Genomic DNA, 21693 nt, shown 5'->3' with positions numbered 1-21693 from the left:
CGTGGTTCCCCACCTTGGGAAGTTTGGGCGTTATAATTTAATGCAAGTGGAAGGCAACAGTTGTATACATCACAAGGTAGGAATAGTGGAAACAAAAGTTTATTTTTGAAGAGTTATAATTTTATAATCATTATAAAATATAAAAGACCTACTTACAATTTCTTTTTTTTTTTTTTAAAAAGAGAACAATCTTATGCCTTTCATAATTTGTGGATAAATGTGGGCTTCACTGCAGTTGACATAATCCAAATGGTGTCTTTAACAAAACCCATATTTTAAATGGGAATTTTGTATTTCTCTTAACTGACTCTGTCTTTCAGATTCTTTAGCAATTGGTGAGAACTCATAAAACACAGAATAACAGACATAAATATCTATGGCCTCTTGGAATCATGGCATATACGTTTACTACACTAATAAATCTTACCCTAATCTTGGTATGGCTATCAGATCAGGACTGAAAAATCCAGTTAAAGTTTTCTGTACCTCTTTCCTGATGCCTGGATCTGATAGCCCTAAACCTTCCCCCCCCCCCCCCCTGTTTGCCACAACTCATGATATGAATGCCATTTTAAAAACATGAAAGTCATTATCTAGGGGATAAGGCCAGATAATGTCTGTTTCTGAAACACTGAAGTGAGATGACAAAAATAATTGCTTAGAGTCTACTCTAGAGATCTTCAAACGTGTTAACAAGGTGGCTGTACTATGTGCACTCATTATCTTTACTAGAGATAACAGATCTGGGGCGCAAAAATCCAAATAATTGCTAGATGCTATCAAAGCGTTAAAGTTTTATGAAATGGCTTGCTGCCCTCCAGATTTGTGCAGCCCATATATGGTAGCCCTACCTTCAAGAAATCATCTAGGATCAAGTACGCTTTGTTGGTTTCTGAACAACTTGCTGGTAGTTCAGTTGATAGAAAATAAAATCTCTCATACTACTGTTTAAAAGCGGATATAACAAAACAACAGACCTATTCTGCCACCTGGTGGCCAATAAATATTTATTCAATATTTATTCTTTCTAAAATAGTTCAAAGTAGAAAAACATTTGACTCTAGCAAAAAGAATTCAGAAGAAGCCTTCAGACCTTGTGCCACCCAGCAACTCTCTATTAATTGAGCATCCCCACTTTTTTCAGACTTCTGCCCCCGCCAGAAAAAAGGTGCTGCTGCTTTAAGAGCTGAGGATTGGTTTCGCATTATCCTTTTTTTTTTTTCTTGCAGAAGCCTGGGAAAATAATGAAATGTCTTTAACAAATAGCAAATAGATTCTGTGTTCATATCAAGTTTGAAACCTTCTCTGAATAAGTTTTGAAGTAGGAAGGGCCTTTCAGTACCCACATAATAGCCATTATATAATTAAAAACCCACAAAACCTGGAAAAACCAAAGCCATCCTATTTATACAAGGCAGCATACCGCTAATGCAGTGGCACCCAGGTGGAAAGCAAAGGACAAGAGGGACTGCCCTGATGCAATGCAAGCTCCATGCCTTGAGTACACACATCATGATATATGCACGCATGAAAAGGGAGGAGCTTACAAACAACATTCTGATGCTTTTGTCATTTTAATAAAAGGGGCGGCTTTTGCGGAATCTACACTTTTTTTTTTAAAGGAACCACAGTATAAGTTATTTTGATGTTATTTTCACACTGTAATCAGGAAGGCACTATTAATCCCATTTACTAATTTCTTAGAACAAGATATGCTTCCAATGAAGATAATTTAAAGTCTTGTGAGAGATTAAAAACCCTCTTCCGTTGTGTTGCTGTTCCAAACATGAAAATCAGGCTACATTTAATTAAAACATTATGCTTCAGATAGGCTTTTTCAGTGCTGCTTTTCTCATGCTGCCAAGATAAGCATCATAGATGACGTTTAGAAAGTTGTCGTCATTCTGAAAACAAACACATTAGTTAAAAAGAATCTCAAGGAAATCATAATGTCACATTTTTTTTTAAACTCTGGGGGATTAGGATGACGGCAGCTCTGATAGGGTAGCCCTAAAATACACACACTTATACACATAGAAAACAGATTAAATAGACACTCCATGGAAAACAACATAAATTACTTAAACTACATACAGATATTTACAAATGCTAAAAAAAACCTGGCAAAAATCACACACAGAGCATACACACACACAAAGATCAGACAAATAACTCATGTGATTTTTCTCCCTAAGTTATTATGTTGTACCTGACAATGAGTTGAGCGGCATATAAATTTAATAAATAACTTTTAAAAACATATGTGAATATGGTCTCAATAAAACACTGGGGAGTAGTATGATAACTATCATATCTAGGCTGCAAAAATCCAGATTTAAGTTAAAATGTTATATAACTCTCTGTTGGCACCATATAATGATCATCAAAAATTTTGTGGCCCTATGGCAAAGCTTTCTTACAATTTTTATTTTCTAAGATAGACTAAAAAAAATTTTATGGAATGCCTATGGGCCCATGATTTTAAAGGATGATGTTTTATTTTTGGAATGCCAACTTTCCATTTATTTATTTAAATAGTATTTTATTACGTAATGTTGTCTGCTCAGAAAATCATGTCAACATCATGAGAAGTCTTCATGAATACATTGGTACTGATTGTCCCAAAAGTGCTTTTCCAAAAGGCAACTGGACTTTCTTGGGGTTTTTTCTCTTGAAAAGGTTTTGCTTCTCATCCAAGAAACATTTCAGTTCGCTTCTTGAATGAGAAGCAAAATGTTTTCAAGAAAAAACAAGTCCAGTTGCCTTTTGGAAAAGCACCTTTGGGACAACCAGGACTTGGGTGGTTAAGCATTTCCATAGACGACAGTTCTAGAGGACATCCAAATGGAAACTGCAAGGATAATGCTGGGAAATCCAGATTCTAGTTCTCTTTTATAAAGCTCATCAAGCAGTCACAGACCAATCAAATGATGTTTTCTAGCTAACCTCACAGAACACATAATAGGAATTTGTGGCTTTCTAAAACCAATGGTCGATTTCAATATATGAAGAATTTCTGCATTAACAACAATAGTATTATAACTGCCCTGTAATTCCATTGTAGCATCTAACAATAGCAATAAGAAGACTACATTGTACAACTTAACGCACAACAAAGGTACAGGTGGCTAAGAGTTCAGGATGTCCTACCTGGATCAGATGCAGAAGCGTTTCCTGTAGCTGTAACTTGGTTAGTGGGCTGCTCTTTGGGATGGTTGCTTCTGAGTTCTGTAGAGGCAGAAGAAGGTTTGCTGATCCAGAAGTACTTTCTTGATTCATGACGGGCAGCCATCCACTTTCACTTGGTTTTGGCAGCTGTGGGGCACTCTGACTAAATACCATTGGGGACATCAGCAGTGATGGAGCTATAGTAGCGGGAATCCGCTGCGGGGAGATGACCTACTCCCAATATACAAGGAATTATACATTAATTCAATGACTACATGAATTCAACTCATAGACATGCAAAGCAGGGGTTGAATAACAGTAATCTCAGCATTAAAAATAGGTAGGTTGAGGCAAACAGTTTTACTTTAATAAAAGGCTGCCAATTCTCTGGATTGAAATCACATTGAGAAGACAGCATCATTATCTTGGAGGCAGCAATACTCTATAAAACTGGGATTACAGAATCATTTCTGGTTTGAAGAGTAGAACAGTGCTGAAGGTGGTGAACAGGGCCAACAACAGGCCAGGGCCACATAACTTATTTAATTGGAGAAAGGCTACTTTTTGTTGTGTTCCTCTGAAAATAGATTGGATATATTCATATAAGATGATGAACAACTAGAACATACAGGTGGCAGAAGCATTTATTGGCTAAGAGGGCATGTTAGATACCGGTGGGTCTTTGCCTTACAACCACGATTGAGCCCAAGATTTCTGTTGCTAAGTGAGACAGTTGTTAAGTGAGTTTTGCCTCATTGTATGACCTTTTTGCCACAGTTGTTAAGTGAATCACTGAAGTTGTTCAGTTAGTAACACGGTTGTTAAATGAATCTGGGTTTCCCCCATTGACTATGCTTGTCCGAAGGTGATCACGTGACCCCAGGACACTGCAACCGTCATAAATATGAGTCAGTTGCCAAGCGTCTGAATTTTGATCACATGACCATGAGGGTTCTGCAACATCGTAAGTGTGAAAAACAGTCATAAGTCACTTTTTTCAGTGCTGTTGTAACTTTGAACAATCACTAAACAAACTGTTGTACGTCGAGGACTACCTGTATGAAGGTGGCTGCCCTATATGTCAATATTAGGCTAGAAGTATAAGCCATGAAAGTAATTAACCCAGCTGTGGATTGTACTGCCACAGCAGTTCTGTCATCTAAATACTCCTAACATGTCAACAAAGGCCACATTGCTTCTTTGGATAGCTGGGGTTGCAGGAGTGTAAAACTCGATCACATCATGTGATGTATCGTGATGTATCACAACATTTTTTGCCTTTGGGGAGCTGGGGTGGGCGTGGCCTGTGTGTGACGCATCCGGCCTCCCGGCCGCCAGTTTAACACCCCTGCTGTATAGGATGCCGAAATTCTCATACTAACATCAGCTATCCAGCCAACAATGTTTATGCTCACGAGTACCAGGGGAAAAAACACAAATTGCAAAAACCTTGAAAGAACAAAAAGGCAGATTGATAATTCCCTTCATCTCCAAGATGCTGTTCTTTCCTTTTTAAGAGTCAAATGTGGACACATTCGATGGCATTTACATTCTGTGCTTTGGATGGTACAAATTCCATGTTATCGATAAAACCTGTACAGTATAAGTAAATATAATTTGCACAATTCTGCACAATGTAAGGAACAGCTGGCAGTTATGGAGCATGCTATGAACTATGCAGAGCAATACTGACCTCACCGTGACAGGGACTATTCTGGTTTTTGACCTTTTGCAGTCATTGTCCATAAACAGTACTTAACAATCATGAGAATTAAAGTAGCCAAACTGAATAAAATTTGAGTTTCATAAAGTAGCACTCTCTGAATTAAAGGAAATTCAAAATGCTTTCTAATGTATATAAATGCAGGGGTTTCCCCATCATTTACATATTCAAATCTTGTTTTATGTATTAGATTTAAATCCTGTCTTTTGTTTAAGCACTCAAGGTGAGGTACCTTCCACTTTCTGCTATTTTTTCCTTGCAGTAACAATGCTGCAAAGTACATTGGGCTGAGATAGAGATTGATGGAAAGTGAGTTTCTGTGCTCGGGGGCAGACTACAATTTGGGTCTGTGTCTCTAATGCCAGGCCAAAACCTTAACCAAGCAATAAATAAATATATATTTTGTGTCTTAAACACCGATATCCAAGAATTAGGTTTCTAATGCAATCACTTTCTTGAAGTTCAACAGACTGAACAAAGGCTAGCTGGGAGACTGCAAAATCCAAATTAATTTCAGACATCGTCTCTCTAAAACCAGCTGTTTTCTCAGAGATAGAGGAGGATTTTTATTTGTCTACAAAAGCCAGCATTTCCTTGAATACATCAAAGCAAGGACTGACGCAGGGTTTAAAATTCAAAAATCCCAAACCGTTGCCATATTAATGCATTCGGTTATAGAATCCAAGACACCAAGCATCATGTTAAATTAAATGAGAAAGTCTATTAGTTGCTGAATCTGGTCTTTGATACGCATTTCTATTCATTAGACAACGTTAATTCATTTTGTCCAAAGCCAGGGTTGGCTGCGCGTGGCCTCCAGTTATATATTTTGGCAGCACCTGCTGTGTTATGAACTACAGCCTCTTTTGGAAAGCAGGTTGTGTATCACACCACATTATCATGGTCAGATTGCTGGGAAACAGCAATGAAATATCACACAGATGGCCAGCTCATCTTGCTGACCCCCGCTGATGAGAGACAAATTTTGTAATTAAAGAAGAAAACCTGATATGCAGCTTTAGCTAGAAAAGCCTTTCTTTCTGCCTAAGAAGATTTGAAAGTTTATCAAAACTTAGGGATATTTTGTTTTGTTTTTATCTTGCCTTTATTACTTTACAAGTAACTCAAGGCAGCGAACATATATAATACTCCTTTCTCCTCCTAATTTCCGCTCAACAATAAGCCTGTGAGGTGGGCTGAGAGGGAGTGACTGGCCCAAAGTCACCTAGCTGGCTTTTTATCACTAAGTGCAATCCTGTCTGTGATCCAAGAAATACTTTACTGCCACTAAGATCCATAGTCATTGGAAGCTCCAGCTTCCATAAATTTTCTAAGAGGCACCCTATTAAAACCATCCCAATGGGTGAACATCACCACATAGGATGGGAACCAATTTCCTAATTTAAACATGCTTTGTATTAAGTGCCCTTCCTTTTATCAGTTCTGAACCTGTCAGAATTTTAATTCAGTGGAGGACTGCTAAGAATTAACACACTGAGAGGAAATCTTTTCTTTGTTCATATTTGTGTATGTGGTTTTTTTGGAAGGGGGTGTTGGAGTACCCTTAAATCAATGTTGATTCTGAGAACTGTTTAGACAAGTGTAGGAGAAGGAGTGGCAGAACCTGGGGGCAGAGATAAAAGAGGCACCAGCCTAGAATCCCGTTGTAACCACAAGCAAACTAAGTCCAATTTCCGTTGAATTCTTTTGTCCTTTATCTAATGCCAAGCAGGTGTTAACTATTAATTGAGAAGATACTTATGCATAGACATGATTAGCAATAAATTAGTTTAATGGGACCTTCACATGTGGACCTGATCTTTCATGGATGACGATAAGTCCCTTCAATTTTCTTGGCCATGTTTTTGGATGGGCTTTGCTTTCTAGAGCTGAGAGAGGAATTGTCCCTATGTTACCCAACTCACTTTGTGACTAGAACTCACAGTCTCCCAGTTTCTAGTCTGGTATCTTAACCACTACACCAAATCAGGTCTCTGCATTGAAGACTTTCCAGCCTCCCCCAGACACTGTGCTAATATGCATGTTCTTATGTTAAATTTTACATCTGAAATACCTAAAATAGAATAAACAATTTCCCATATGAATTCTTTAAGAGTGTTTAGGTAGGTGCCATCTGGATCCAGTGAGTTGCTGGCTTTTAATTTGTCAATAATCCCCATAACTTCAGCTCCTCACCTACCATCTGTTTCATTTTCCTCATTGCAAAGAGCCAAGTCAGGCACATGGTATTCATCCTTCACTATGAGAACATAAGTGAAAAATTGAGTTTTTTGTGTGACTTGAATATTCCCTTAATGCCTCTATTGACCAAAGACCCCATTGACTCCATTTAAAGTTGAATTTATTTTTAGTCATTGCTTTTTTTCTAACCATACAGTGTCTATGTATCTGATTTAAATTTGATCAGATATGTCTATTTTCTGGATAAATTCAAATCCAATTATGTTCTGTTTTTGTTAATTGCTTCAGTAGCATATATTTCCACTCTGCTGAGCCTCATTCTACAGATTATGGTTTTTAAGCCATATGGAGATGCAATACAAGCCAATTTGAAACGAGACTTATGAGATGCCTACTGGTAAGGAAGTACAAACAACAGACACTAGTTACGGAAGGAAATCATAATGAGTTCTTTAAATACATGTTTGTTCAGTTCAATATTCAAGATGTTGTCTAGGCAACAGGCAATACCAGGCAGACTTTGCAAAATTTGGTCCACTGTCCTTTGAAAGACTGCGAGAGCAGATGCAATTCACTAAGATAAACAATTCTAGGGAACAGATTTGGGGAATGTTTTTATTATCAAAGGGCTGCTCTGATTTGCCTGAATATCTGTAAATGTGAGTCTGCCAATATTATTTGCTGGAAATGTTTTGTCCTTAGCTAGGGTGACAAGAAAAGTCTTTGTGCAAGGCAGAGCACTGTGCTACAGGACAACAATAATAATCAGCCCATTGTCTTCATAAATATATATCTTGCTGCATAACAGGGATAATAAGATATTTGAAATTAGGCATTTATCCTTATGCTCGGACATGACTTTGGGGTTTTATGGCTGGTAAATATAGAATGTGACAGAAAGATAAAATAGGGAGCTAATCTTACTGATGACCTGGGAAATTAAGTCCTGGGAATCTTGATAGTGAGAGAACAATTTCACCAGTGTGTTCAGCAATATTTGTTGAGGTACCAGGAAACAAGTGTTCTCCAGGAGCCCTGGCAAGGGCCAATCTGGCTGGTTGGAAGTTGCCTTTTGCCCATGAAAAGATTCTGGAAGGCAAGCGGTGTTAAGAGCAGAAGGAAAGATGGTTTTGTTTTGCAGGGGCTAGTAACTTGCTCCTAAGTAGCAAAGCCTGGTTTTCATAGAAAATGATATAATCAGGAGCAGACTATTGTAGTATCTCTACAGCAGGGGTACTCAACCTTGGCAACTTTAAGACTTGTGGACTTCAACTCCCAGAGTAGGCTGAGGAATTCTAGGAGTTGAAGTCCACAAGTCTTAAAGTTGCCAAGGTTGAGGACCCCTGCTCTACAGTATCTTTTTCATTATCCTATGTGAAGTACAGGCAGTCCTCGACTTACAGTCACTATTGGGACCAGAATGTCCACTGCTAAGCAAGGTGGTTATTACATGAGCCACACTGATTTTACCACCTTTCTTGCCATGGTTGTTAAGCAAATCACTGCAGTTGTTAAATGAAATCATGTGACTGATAGGTGACTCCAGCTTCTCCCATTGATTTTGCTTGTTGGAAGCGGGCTGGGAAAGTCACAAATGGCGATCATGTGACCTCAGACACCGCAACCATCTGAAATACCTGTTGGCTGCCAAGCACTCAAATTTTGATCACGTGACTGTGGGGATGCTACAATGGTCGTAAGTGCGAGGACCAGTTGTAAGTCAGTTTTTTCAATGCCATTGTAACTTTGAATGGCCCCTAAATGAATGGTTGTAAATCAAAGACTACTTATACATCTCTACCATATCACCTATGGGGAAAAAGTTAAGCACTACATCACGGGTCTGTCTTCAAACTTGGCCCTTTTATGACTTGTGGACTTCACCTCCCAGAATTCCTCAGCCAGGCATGCTGGCTGAAGAATTCTGAGAGTTGAAATCCACAAGTCATAAAAGGGCCAAGTTTGAAGACCCCTGCACTACATGTAGGAGACCCCATTGTCTGTACCCTGCTCTGGGGCAAAGCTACTTCCACAAATTGGGAATGTTGCATCATGGCAACTGAGTCCTGCAAGGAACCCCTGAAACATAAAGATCTCCAACTCCCAAACCTAATCCTGGTTATGGAATAAAAGAGTCCACCCTCTAAGTGTATTTTTTATTATCTGTCAAATACATAACATCTCAAAGCTGTCCTGAACTGTTGTTTTTTCCATTCAATTCTAATGAAAATGTCATAAGCATCCTTCAAAAAAAAAATATCCTTAAACAGAAAATGAGTCATCTGTTCAATTGTTGTTTTCCACATCCTTTGTGGTTTCACGCTCCACATTACTTCAACTTGCAGAGCTTAAGGATAAGCTCTTTTCCCAATTTTACTTGTAAAGAAATACTTGGCTGTTACCTGCTGGGTTGGGTCTGACCAATGGCAGATCATAACGAAATGAATAAATCAAAGGCCAATACCTCCTAAGAACACAAAGCCCATTATTCAGATATGAACTTTCTGAGGAGTTTCAAACCATTTAGTATTGATGGAAGCAGGAAGGTTGGAAGGGGATCATATTATCATTTCAAAATGCCTTTTGAAAAGTTCAACAAGAACAGTGACAAATTGAAGCAAATTCACAGGAGGGCTGCCAAGATGGCAAAAGGTCCTAAAAAGGTCCCACTGTCGGACAATAGAACAGGTTGCCATATGAAATGGTGCGTTCTTCACTACAGGTTTTTTTAACAGAGGCTGGGTGGGCCTTAGATCCTGCAGTGAGCAGAGGATTCAACTGGATCAGTGTTTCCCATTCCTAGCAGTGGAATTCTGTGATCTGAAGTCCACACACCTGAAAATTGCCATACTTGAAAAACAGTGCACTAGATCAGTGGTTCTCAACCTGTGGGTCGGGACCCCATTTGGGGTCGATCGACCATTTCACGGGGGTCGCCAAGCAAGGCTGTCCGCCATTTTTTTGTCCGCCATTTTTTTTTCCCTTTTCCAGCGAGTGCCTTACCTCCCTTGGGCTGGGCCAGCTGGTGGTCGGCCTGCTCCGTCTCTGCCGCTTGCCAGCTACGCCTCGGCCGGCGCAGGGGGCAGAACCACACATGCGCGGCACTCCCAGGCAGGGAAAGTCCTCGACTTACGACCGGTTGGGTAGTCCTCGACTTACGACCGGTTGGGGTCGCGGCATTAAAAAGGTTGAGAACCACTGCACTAGATGAACCCTGTAGGGTTCCTTCCAACTCTACATTTCTATCATTGCAAGATTCTTGCAAATAGAGCTTGGCAACTGTAATGTATGCTTTAGAATATCTGCAATGATTGTTTATAAACGAATTAAGTCATCCAATGCTGTTATTCAAAAAAAAAAATTACATTTTTTTTCCTAAAGATAATCTCATCTGTGAGAGGAAAACAAATCTCCCAATTGCAGTCCTGGGATTTTTAAATCCTTCTTCTGAATACTTGGGAAAGTCATTAAGGTTTATCCTGTGCTTTTTTAGATAAGCTAAGAAAAGTGTTTGCAAAGCAGTAATGTGGCTAAAGGATTAGGCATTGTCCCTAACATTGGAAAAGATCTGCTTATGTTGTTCAAAGAGAAACTAATAATAATGCTAAAATAGAACCATTTGAGGAATCCAGTATGTTAGATCAGGGGTGGGCAATTATGGCCCCTTTAACGACCTGTGAACGTCAACTCCCAGAATTCCTGACACAGCTATGCTGGCTCAGGAAGTTTAGGAGTTGAAGTCCACAGGTCATAAACGGGCTGTAGTTGCTCACCCGTTTTAGGTGCTATCACATTTATCGTTGATTTACCTGAAGAAGTGGGGGTTGCTTTTCTGTAGCTGAAGCCTTGTCCATCCAAGAATCCAAAGGTTTCAGAGTGGTGGAGGCCTGAGTAACTACAGGAAACTTAGCAGCTAAGGTTGGCCGACTGGCTATGTGCAGCTGTTGTTCCTGCTGCACTATCTGCAGTTTCTTCAACAACTCCTGAGGTGAAATTATGCCAGAATTTCCAGCGTGATTCCCAGGAAGAGGATGTGACTGCTTAGCAGGTTTGGATTGTTCTTTACCAAGAGCTTGGCTTGGCAGGGAACCATTGAAGTACATCATGGGTGGCTGTATTACACTGTTTACCTGGGCCATCGAGGAGATGGCTGGAGTCCTGTTGAAGCCTGGAGCAGTTGAATTTGCTAGTCTTATGCTGTTAGCTTCCACTTTAGTCATCGGTTCAGACTGGCCTTGCAACTGCTGGAGCAGGCTCCTCGCGCACACGGTGTTCTGGGCAGGATGAGAACTCCCAACGCTCTGTGAAGTCACAGGCTGGAAGAGCCCAGTGAAAGCTTCTCCTACGGAAGAAGGGTGGCTGCCATTCTCGCATAGGCGGCTCTCTGGGAGTTCTGAGACTGGGTGAAGCTCTGGTCCACGCACCATCAGTTTTTGAATGGCCGGGCAGAGCTGCTTTTCTGCTGTGGGCGAGTGTCTTCCAGGCTCCTCGTATGAGAAAGAGCGCACAACTCCTTGTCTCAGAGGAAAATTGTCTTGGTGGAGCTTCTCTGAGACATTTTGGTATAGACTTGATTTTTCCTGCTTTCCAAAGAGAGTCATAAGGGATAGGTGCTGAGGCTCAGAATCTGTGTTCTGAAAGAAGGAAGGAAGAATAATTAAGGCCAAATCTGACTTGGGTAGCTGCATCAACAACAATAAATAAAAACAAATCCTCACCGGAACCTAGGGGGGGAGGGAATGATCGGAATAGATAGTTGTGAGGGGAAATGGCATGTAGGAGACTGAAGTTATCCCCTACTTATATTGATTTGCTTTGGTCTAGCCATGGCTACAGTTTCATAAGGCAATGAGGTCACATATTTTTCTAGTGTCCAGTGATCCCTCGGCGCACACTTGTACAGTGATAGTGTGGTAAAATTTCTGGATATAGAAGAGGGAGGAGTAAAGAGGGGGTTCAACTTGGAGTCACTTGGCAGGAGGAAGCAACAGAGGCCAGACCCTTGAAGCCTTTATCTGCCTGTTCCCAAGAGAATGCAGTTAGTCTGGCAAACGTCTTGCATGTAGAGGTATCACAATAAAGACACCACTTTGCCCTACGCACAAGTTGTTCTGGTTCTTCCTTGCACCTGACAGATAGCAAGCAGCCTATATTTTTCCTGCTATGACATCACAATTGTTTCCACCAAGGATGCATGATCCGTCACTCCCTGATAAGTAGCAGAAGCCTCTTAAAAACCCCATTGAATCAAGCTCACCTTCTGCCATTGGTTTTATTTTATCAATCTGAAGACATGTCCAAATCTCCCACAGATGATTCTATACACACTTATATTAAAACAAACCCCACTGTACTTAAGAAATTAACCAGTTGACATGAATAGGCTAGTTAATCATGAATGCGAATATGCCCACATACCTGGACTTTCTGGCTTTCCCTGGGCTTCAGAGGGATTGGTTTGATCAAATTGGGATTGTGGTATAGAGCAGAAGAACTGGTCATTTGTTTTGGCTCGGAACATGTTTTACACTGCAACACACACACACACACACACAAAGTATTATTTTATTAAAAAAGCAACGTTTCATCTCAAGATTGATAGAACTATAGATTGTGGAATTGGAAGGGACTGCAAAGATCAAGTCCAACCCTCTAAAGGTGACTGTCCAGCCTCTTCTCTCAGAGAATCTCAGAGACAGTGATTCTTAACAAACTCTCTAAAAGGTTGTTTCATTTTTTCTACAGATTTTACTATCAGAACGTTTTTCTTATACCGAAACAAAAATTAGGTAGCTGCAGCTTGTGCCCATTATGATTAACACCATCACTGGAAACAAATATAGTTAAATTCAGAAGAGAAACTGCCAGGTTGAAAAATGACCATGAGAATGAAGGATACTTGAAAGGAACATAATATCGTTTTACAGGAATAGACAGCACATGCAATCCATAACCTAAGTATAATGCCAATTTCCATGAAAGATTTTTTTAAATGTAATTTTCTATTCCTGATTATCTCCTCAGTTTGCATGTAATATACATGTAAAAACAAACTAAGAGCAAGGGACCCATTTAAAGCAACTCATAATGTTTGAACAAGAGTAGTTTCAGGTTCCAGATGTTATTACTTGATTTTCACAGCTTCTGAAGATACATAAATGTATGACCTTCATCGCAAGGTTTTGAAGGCATCGATTTTTTAACAAAAACTCTATACTGTTAAGGAACTTCAATTCAACTGACCTAAATTATATACAATCTGATATTAAAAGAGAAGGGAAAATGCAAAATTGTACAAATTATGAGATCTGAATAGACCTCAAAATTAAAAAGTTCTCTATTCAAATCCAGGCAAATCAAAGAAAAGCTGAGTGCTGAGCAAAAATAACTGACATTCTCAGTTTCTCTTGAGATATTTTTTCATATATAGTATGGGCCATCACAAATGAAATGGTCTTATCCTATATTTTAAGTCATGGAACATCACTGGGTAGAAAGATGCAAAGAAGAGTTCAGAAGTCTTGGAAGCCTCACATACAGTAGCAAAAAAATAGAAAGATAACTCTTCAAATACTCAAGATTCAGAATTGTACAGAAGGAACGCTGGTATAAATTTGCATTCAAATATCCAAAAGTTAAAATGAACTCTCATTACTGCCACAATGTATTCTGCATCCAGGAAACTAAAATGCTGAGATTAAGAAGCTGAATATAAAATTGTTCCTGTGAGTGGCATCTGATAAAGAAAAAAATTAAGGGGAAAAAAACAGATTAAAGGATGTACTGTAGATTCTGAGGGAGGCAGCTCTCAGTCATGGGAGTAAAAGAAGCATAGACTTATCAACAGATGGCCCAAACAAATCTCTAATTCAGTGTTTCTCAACCTTGACAATTTTAAAGCATGTGGACTTCAACTCCCAGAATTCCACAGCCAGCAATGCTGGCTGTGGAATTCTGGGAGTTGAAGTCCACATGCCTTAAAATTGTCAAGGTTGAGAAACACTGCGTCTAATTTCTAGTGATTCTTACAGCAGAGGAACAGAAAAGCAAACCTCATTACTAGTCTCCTACTTCATGCTGAGGTATCACTATTTTTAGGCCTTGCAAGTTGTTCGAAAATGATTATTCCCAAATTCCCTCATTATTTGTCTTGACAAAACTAAATCATTTTTCAATAATGATTATCTGTTCCTGAAAAAGGTACCTGGACTCTAAAATGAACAGAACGGCAATCTAACAACTCTCAAAGGCACCTCTGATAGCTTGTTAATTCCAATCATAAGGCATTTTTCGAAATGGCCAGAGGCATGAGAGACTTATTGGCTTTATGCTAATAATCATCTCAAAGAACAGACTCTAAGCTCAGCCTTCCTCAACCTCGTTCATGGAAGGGATGGAAACTACAGCCACAAGATTTTTCACAGAACAAAACCACCAACAGCATGGTTTGTTATATATTATGGAACTGTGATCTAACATATATGGAAAGCACCAAGATGGGTAAGACTGTCTTAAATCACTGCTTGAGCATTTAGGATGGCTTTCTAAGGTGGAATAGCCATACAGGTATGACATGACTAGATATCACACTATATAGGAATAAATTTGTTCATTGTTTAACACCCTCATCTTAAGAACCTTCCATATTCCAGAGTAAGTATGATGCACTGGACTAAGATCCAACTTCAAGTCCGTCCTCAGCCATTGAAGCTCATAGTATGGCTTTCGGTCAGTCGCTAACATTCACTCAGCTTACCTCACAGGTTTGTTGTGAGGAAAGGCTGGAGGAGAGAGGGCTAACCTTGAGTTCTTAGTGGAAAAGTGAGATTAAAAACTTAATAAATACATAAACTTCATTTTATTAGCTAGAATCAAGGAAAGAAATAGAGATAGTCTGAAGTGGATAGATGTTATTTATTGATTGAAGTACATTGTGTCCTCTTCTGCTCTTTCATTGGAAGTTATTGGAGAACATCAAATCATTAAATGAACCTGTCTGCTTAATAGTGCAGTAGAAAGTCCATCCATCTGTCTGTCCACCCAACTTTCATCAATAAAACTTAGCACATTGCATTCCCCTGTAAAAATTCAGTAATTTTCTTATTCCTGTTCCCAGTGTTCCCTCCCTCCCTCCCTCTCTCTTTCTCTCTTCCCTCCCTCCCTCCCTCTCTCTTTCCTGCCTCCCTCCCTCTCTCTCTCTGTCTCTCTCTCTGACAGGCTGACTGTAACACATGGGACCTTTGCTCTCAAAAGGATGAAATGAAAAATCACTATTTTACACAATGGGTATGAAATATGATGCATTTGATGCAGAGGAAACTGTAAAGTGTCACCTATTGTCATCCTAATGCAGATTATCTTCAGCTTTGGGACGACAGCTGTTCCTGCATCTCACTGCATTGCCAAAGATAAATTTCTCTGTGGCATAATATTTCCTTGGTAACCAGTTATAATAAAGAAATTTAGGTGGAGAAGCTAAGCAGCACTAATAGATTGATTCGTTCTTCAGATGAATTGTTTCCAAACAAGTGTCTTGAATGATACACAGTACACAATGGCAGGGAAAAGACTTTAATGCATGGTATGTTTTTTCTGAATACTCTTCAGGGTAAGGAGACAAACAAGTGTCTTTATACTTTATCTGCTGTGCATATGATGTCAGCAGATATCACTATCTTTCTATATTTTTAAGTAGCTTTTTCAATAAGGGCTGCTCAAACTGATAATATATTATATAGCTTAATATGAAAACTATCATCCCATTGTCTAAATCGTTACTTCTGGCTCTCTTGCTTGGTAATCCCTAACAATCTGTATTCAGAATGAAATAACTATTGATATTATTAGAGCTGATTTCCCAGTAAAACTAGTTGAACTTGGTGGCATTAAGCAAGCCGCAGCTAAAGATAACAGCTTCAAAATCACTTCGATTCAAATGAATCATTTCATATTAAATATAACAGCAAAGAACTATTTTCTTTGAGTCAATTAATGAATTTTCTTTGAAGGAATGAATGAATTCAAAATTTAACTTATAAATAGGGTACCAGAACTTGCTCCTCCAAGAAAACTCTGCCAAATTTTGATGACAGAGTCAGCTGCTGCTGGTAATTAGGAATTGACTGTAAATGGAGGGATAGGAAAAGTAGAGAAATACCCATGATTTGCCCATGATTTGGCTTCTGTAATCATCTACATTTTGCTTTCTATTGCTATTTCCATATTTTTTTTCATGAGCGGTGACTGCTTGCCATTGGTTCTTAAGGGCAAATTACTGAGCAGAAATTAGAGGCATCAATAGCTTTACTTGCTTCCCATTAATTTTTCTCTGCCACTTTCCAAAGCTCTCTGTGCCCCTTGTCTCTGCCCGGTCTCCTTTCTCTTCCCATCTTGCTTTCTACTTCAATCTTCCCCAGCATATTCTACAGTGCCTCTACCAAAAATGGCCTGAATCACAAAGACTGGATTCTCCAGTGACCAAAGCTCCAGGGGGTTGTAGCTTCCATAAAGACACAACTGTCGCTGAGGCAGAGAAATGCTAAAATTGGACTGGACTGAACTCTAAGAATACTTGTCATTTTAAAAAAAGAGGAAAAGGAAATCAAATTAACAAAGGAAGTGAAGTTAAATTTGACGGAGGGCAAAAGGCATCAAAAAAGCATTACAGGCAATCGTAGTTCAGCGACTGCCTTATTTAGTAACAATATGCAATTATGACAGTGATAAAAAGTAACTTTGTGACCAATCCTCATATTTATGATCTCTGCACTCTGTAAAGCAAAGGAAAGTTGAAATGAAATTGTAAAATCATGGCGTTTCACTGGGCAGCCATTTCATTTAACAGACAAGCTGCCAATCCCAATTGTGGTTGCTAAACGAGGACTACTGGTAAAATCTAGATATTATTTACATGGAAAAAAATATACATGTCTTCCGAGTATATTATGAACTGCAAAAGCTCTAAGAATTTAGTCACTGTTACATTGTCATTATTTTGATTTTTCTGAATGTCTGTGATAACCACTCCCAATTTGAGAATAGAGATAGTCCTCGTCTTACAACTACATTTGAGACAAGAATCTCAGTTGTTGAGCAAAGCAGTCATTAAGTGGGATGTCACTTTCTGATTGCTTGTCTCAACAACTGCAAGCCCCGCTCTCCCAGTTGTTGTTGTTAAATGGGTCGTTAAACAGATGGAGTCCCAAGTAAGGAGGGTGGGGTGCCTCAGGTGGGCAGGGGACTGCCTTCACACAGTGCTTTGGAAATCTCATTCTCTAAATGTGCGAGGTTTGCAGGAAGGTGCGATGCAGTTTCAGGAAAGAAGGTCTTGTGTAACCACAAGCTGCCTTGGATAGGCCATGCGAGCCTCTCAGCTGAAGAAAAAAACAAACACCTGAACACGAGTGGTGGCATGCGGCAGATCCTGGGGTATACCGGGCAGTGGAGCAAAAAGGAAGGGCATGAGGCAATATTTTTCAGTGGGAGCAGTGATACTAGTTCTGAAGTTCAAGGCCTTGAAGTGGTGGCAGCTAGCTGAGAGTGCTAAAGACTCTGGACCTTTACTTTAGGCCCAGCCCTGACACTGCAGCTGAATTTCACTGTGCAGGGTGGCCTAATCAGAGAGAAGATAGGCAGATGAGGGGAACGGCAGTATCCATACAGAATAATAATAATAATAATAATAATAATAATAATAATAATAATAATAATAATAATAATAATAATAATAATAATAATAATGATGATGATGATGATGATGATGATGATGATGATGATGATGATGATGATGATGATGATGATGATGTTGGAAGAGACCTTGGAGATCATCTAGTCCAATCCCCTGCTCAGGCAGGAAACCCTATACATTTCAGACAAATGGCTGTCCAGTCTCTTCCAGTTTTGGAGCATTCTGGAGGCAGGTTGTTCCAGTGATTAATTGTTCTGTCAGAAAATTTCTCCTTAGTTCTAGGTTGCTTCTTTCTTTGGTTAGTTTCCATCCGTTGCTTCTTGTCCTGCCTTCAGGCGCTTTGGAGAATAGCTTGACTCCCTCTTCTTTGGGGCAGCCCCTGAGATATTGGAACACTGCTATCATGTTACCCCTCGTCCTTCTCTTCATTAGACTAGACATTCCCAATTCCAGCAACCGTTCAAGTGTATGCAGGCTGCATGCAGTTTTAAGTGCATGCAGGCTGCCAAGGGCCCAAAGTTTTGTCATGCAACTGTGGGGGCACTACCACGGTCATAACTTTGGGCATGGGTCGTAAGTCCCTTCGTTCAGTGCCATCATACTTTCAAATAGTTGCTGAATCAATGGTTGTAAGTTGAGGAATATATACTTGTTAGTGTGGCTTTCAGCAGCACTGATGAGTACCGTGGTGGTCAGGCACAAAAAGTGATCCATAATTGTCTTTCTCAATTTTTATGCTGTATTTATCAAAGGAAAAAGATTGGGGTGGCGGGAGAGATTCATTCCTGTTAAGCTTCAGTTGCTCCCCATATTTAAATAATTTCCCAGAGCTTAATGGTTTTAGAGCAGCTCATCCCAACCTAAACCAGTCTGCAAGGTGTTGGATTACAAGACGGGAAATTTGGAAGTTGCAATGCAATATGGATTGGACATTTGTTTAAAGATAATACCTACTAATACCTGGCTTAGATGTATAGTGTAAAACACAAGCTTAATTAATATTAGAGAAAACAAGAAATTCTCGTCAGATACAGTTGCAAACTGTACATAAAAAGAATGGATAGATCAAACATGTAAAAAAAGAAAATATAATACTTTAAATAGCAGAAGCCCCACCTTTGTGTACTCATCTTTGGCTCTGGTGAGCATCTGTAAGATATCCATGTCTTTCCTGTCACCAGAGCTGAGGGTGACTGGTGAAATTCCTATGCCAGATCCTTGTTGTGCTTTCAGTTGTTCTTGCTGAGTTAAACTGGAAATGAAGGGTAAAGTCAAAAATGAATGAGAAAATGAGTTAATTTCCAATCACTTCAAATAATCTAGACAACGTTAAGAACACTTTTTAGATGAAAAGCTAAGGTTTGGCTAAAGCTAATAATGTGGATTCTCCAATTTTATGCACTTGGGCTTTAAAAGACTTCGGTCTCCCCAACTTAGTCACAGCTCATTTTATGATGGCTGGAGGTTGTAAGCTGGTGAATAGAATGGAAATAAATATTTAACTACTAGTAAATGACCAATTTCCTGCCCCAGCTGTTTTATAATTACTTCAAAGAACTGAAAATTTTAACACATAGTACATTGGCTGAACCATAGTATAACTTAACTAGATGAAACATTGCTCTTCTGATATAAATATATTTACAATCATATACCGGTAAATATATTTACAACCATATCAATATTCCCCAGCAGTCTTTTATGGAGCTACTTTTAACAACCAACAATGGCAGGATATTGGCTTCAAAACATAATTTATTAAGAATATATGGTATATTTGGGGTGGATGACCTTCTTTCTCCTCAAAATTATTTTGTTATTGTTTTTAACTGACCTGTTACTTATCACTTAGTATCATATAATGTTCTTGATGGACAAAGAATTTATAAATATCATCTTCAACATTCTTGCTACAAAAACATTGTGTCTGTGATACCTTCAAAACCAACAAGCTATGGAATAAATTTCCATGAATCACAGCTCACTTTGTCATATCCTGTGAGTGGCTAAGCCCAGAAGGATTTTTAAATGATGTGGCAACATTACAATTCAGACACCAAACAAAAGCAAAGTCCTTTCATTATTTGAAGATCTCACAAATAGCAGAAATACTGCTGAGTACAAAACTGGGACTGTTACAGCAGGGCACTGGAATCAACTGAGGATAAAGTAAGACTGTCATAAGATGTATATATAAAATTCAACCTCTGTAGGAGGAGCCATAAATGGGAATTAAATAGAGCTAAGATCTATTCTGCATGAGTGCATTCCACAGAAGTCAGAATGTTTCTTCCTATCTTGTGGCTTGATGTAATGGTGAAGGGGGTTCTCATAAGACACATTGGCAAAAGGGCAGAGCAGAGAATGTAGTCTCATTGTCACTTGAGTCCTCCTTTTCTATAATAAGAATCATGGTCCAGAAGCTCAGATTTCTCTATTTCCAAAGGTGTTGGTTCCTACCACAGAAAATAGGAAAGTAGGGGACAGTGTTCAGACATAAAAATAATATTTTAATTTAGGATATGCAGGTACAGGGGGGGGATCTATTATTAATGAGTCCCAAATGCAAGATATATCAGTAGTTTTGTTATAAGCTGGTCAGCCTTTAAGAGAGGGTTATATTGCAATTCCCAAAGTACTGAATACAGTCCCTAGAGCTCTCTAAATTTTGCTGATGAATCGTATTTTTTAACAGGATAGAAGGAAACAATATGTATGTATGTATATATTTACATATGTATGTACACACACATAGAGAATTAATTGTTCTAATATGTTTATTTAATTTAAATTTAATCATGTTTAATTTTATCTCTATGCTACCCAAGCATGCCACTCTAAGTTTTCACAAATTGAAAAAAGTTTGTGCTCACTGTTGGTGCCTGAAAAGAACCAACACAACCACTCCTTGGAACCTCTAGTAGTTTTGGCTCAGGACAGGGTTTTTTTCAGCTACATACTTTGCCAGCTATGCAAATATCTGTTTTAGATGAATGTTGCCAGGGCAATCTGTTATGGATTGACAACCATTTAAGATCAGAAAGCAAAAAGACAAGAATGACAATTTTAATAACAGATACAAATAAGCAGGGGGCTCCCCCAAAGAGTTCTGTTGGGACTGTGTTAATTTATTCATACAGGAATTGAAATCTGATGTGTGCAGTGAAGGCAAAATTGCAAATGGCATGTAATTACTGATGATATGAAATACAAAGCAGAGGAGATCCAGAAAGGAGTTCCTCAAAGCGAGCAAAAGATGAGAAAATTGAACATGATCCTTAACCCAAAAGAAATGTGTATATAGATATTGGCAAAAACATTGCATTCCAAATTTGAACTGAGGATGATTAATCAGGCATGATGGACTACCGAAAACAACAAATCAAGATTAGAAATCAGAAAAGATCATGGGAAAAGAACTACCGATATTACAGTTACTATATATAAATTTATCCCATGGCTTAATTTGTAATACAATATTCCACATTTTACAAAAAGAATGTCATTGCAATAAAGGTTTGAAAAGAGGTAGCTGAAAACAACTTCAGACTACGTTCTGTAGGAAGGAAGTTTATGAAGTACAGATTAGGCGAGACCTGGCTCAAAAACAGTAACTGTGAGAGGGACCTTGGAGTCCTAGTGGACGATCACTTGACTATGAGCCAGCAGTGTGCAGCAGCAGCCAAAAAAGCTAATACAATCCTGGGTTGTATAAACAGAGGCATAGAATCAAGATCATGCAAAGTATTAGTACCGCTTTATAAAACCCTAGTAAGACCACACCTGGAATACTGCAACCAATTTTGGTCACCATACTACAAAAAAGATGTTGAGACCTTGGAAAAAGTTTAGAGAAGAGCAACTAAAATAATCAAAGGCCTGGAGACTAAAACCTATGAAAAATGGCTGCAGT

General features: G+C 39.0%; 1 protein-coding gene across 1 annotated transcript in view; it reads right to left on the bottom strand.

The window, feature by feature from the left end:
- Nucleotides 1-1823: 1823 nt before the first annotated feature.
- The window catches only part of DCP1B (decapping mRNA 1B), a 46457-nt gene continuing 26587 nt past the window's right edge, over nucleotides 1824-21693 (bottom strand). Inside the window, exons 5-9 of the mRNA XM_015821626.1 lie at nucleotides 18897-19032; nucleotides 12512-12622; nucleotides 10903-11727; nucleotides 3151-3399; nucleotides 1824-1904 (exon numbers count right to left, since the gene is read on the bottom strand). Coding sequence (XP_015677112.1) covers nucleotides 1824-1904; nucleotides 3151-3399; nucleotides 10903-11727; nucleotides 12512-12622; nucleotides 18897-19032 — 1402 coding nt within the window. The remainder of the gene's footprint in view (nucleotides 1905-3150; nucleotides 3400-10902; nucleotides 11728-12511; nucleotides 12623-18896; nucleotides 19033-21693) is intronic.

The sequence above is a fragment of the Protobothrops mucrosquamatus genome, unplaced genomic scaffold, assembly GCF_001527695.2.
Source record: "Protobothrops mucrosquamatus isolate PMUCROS unplaced genomic scaffold, P.Mucros_1.0 scaffold1367, whole genome shotgun sequence".
NCBI lineage: Eukaryota > Metazoa > Chordata > Lepidosauria > Squamata > Viperidae > Protobothrops > Protobothrops mucrosquamatus.
Note: the sequence above shows the minus strand (reverse complement) of the source record. Positions and strands in the feature narration are given on the sequence as shown.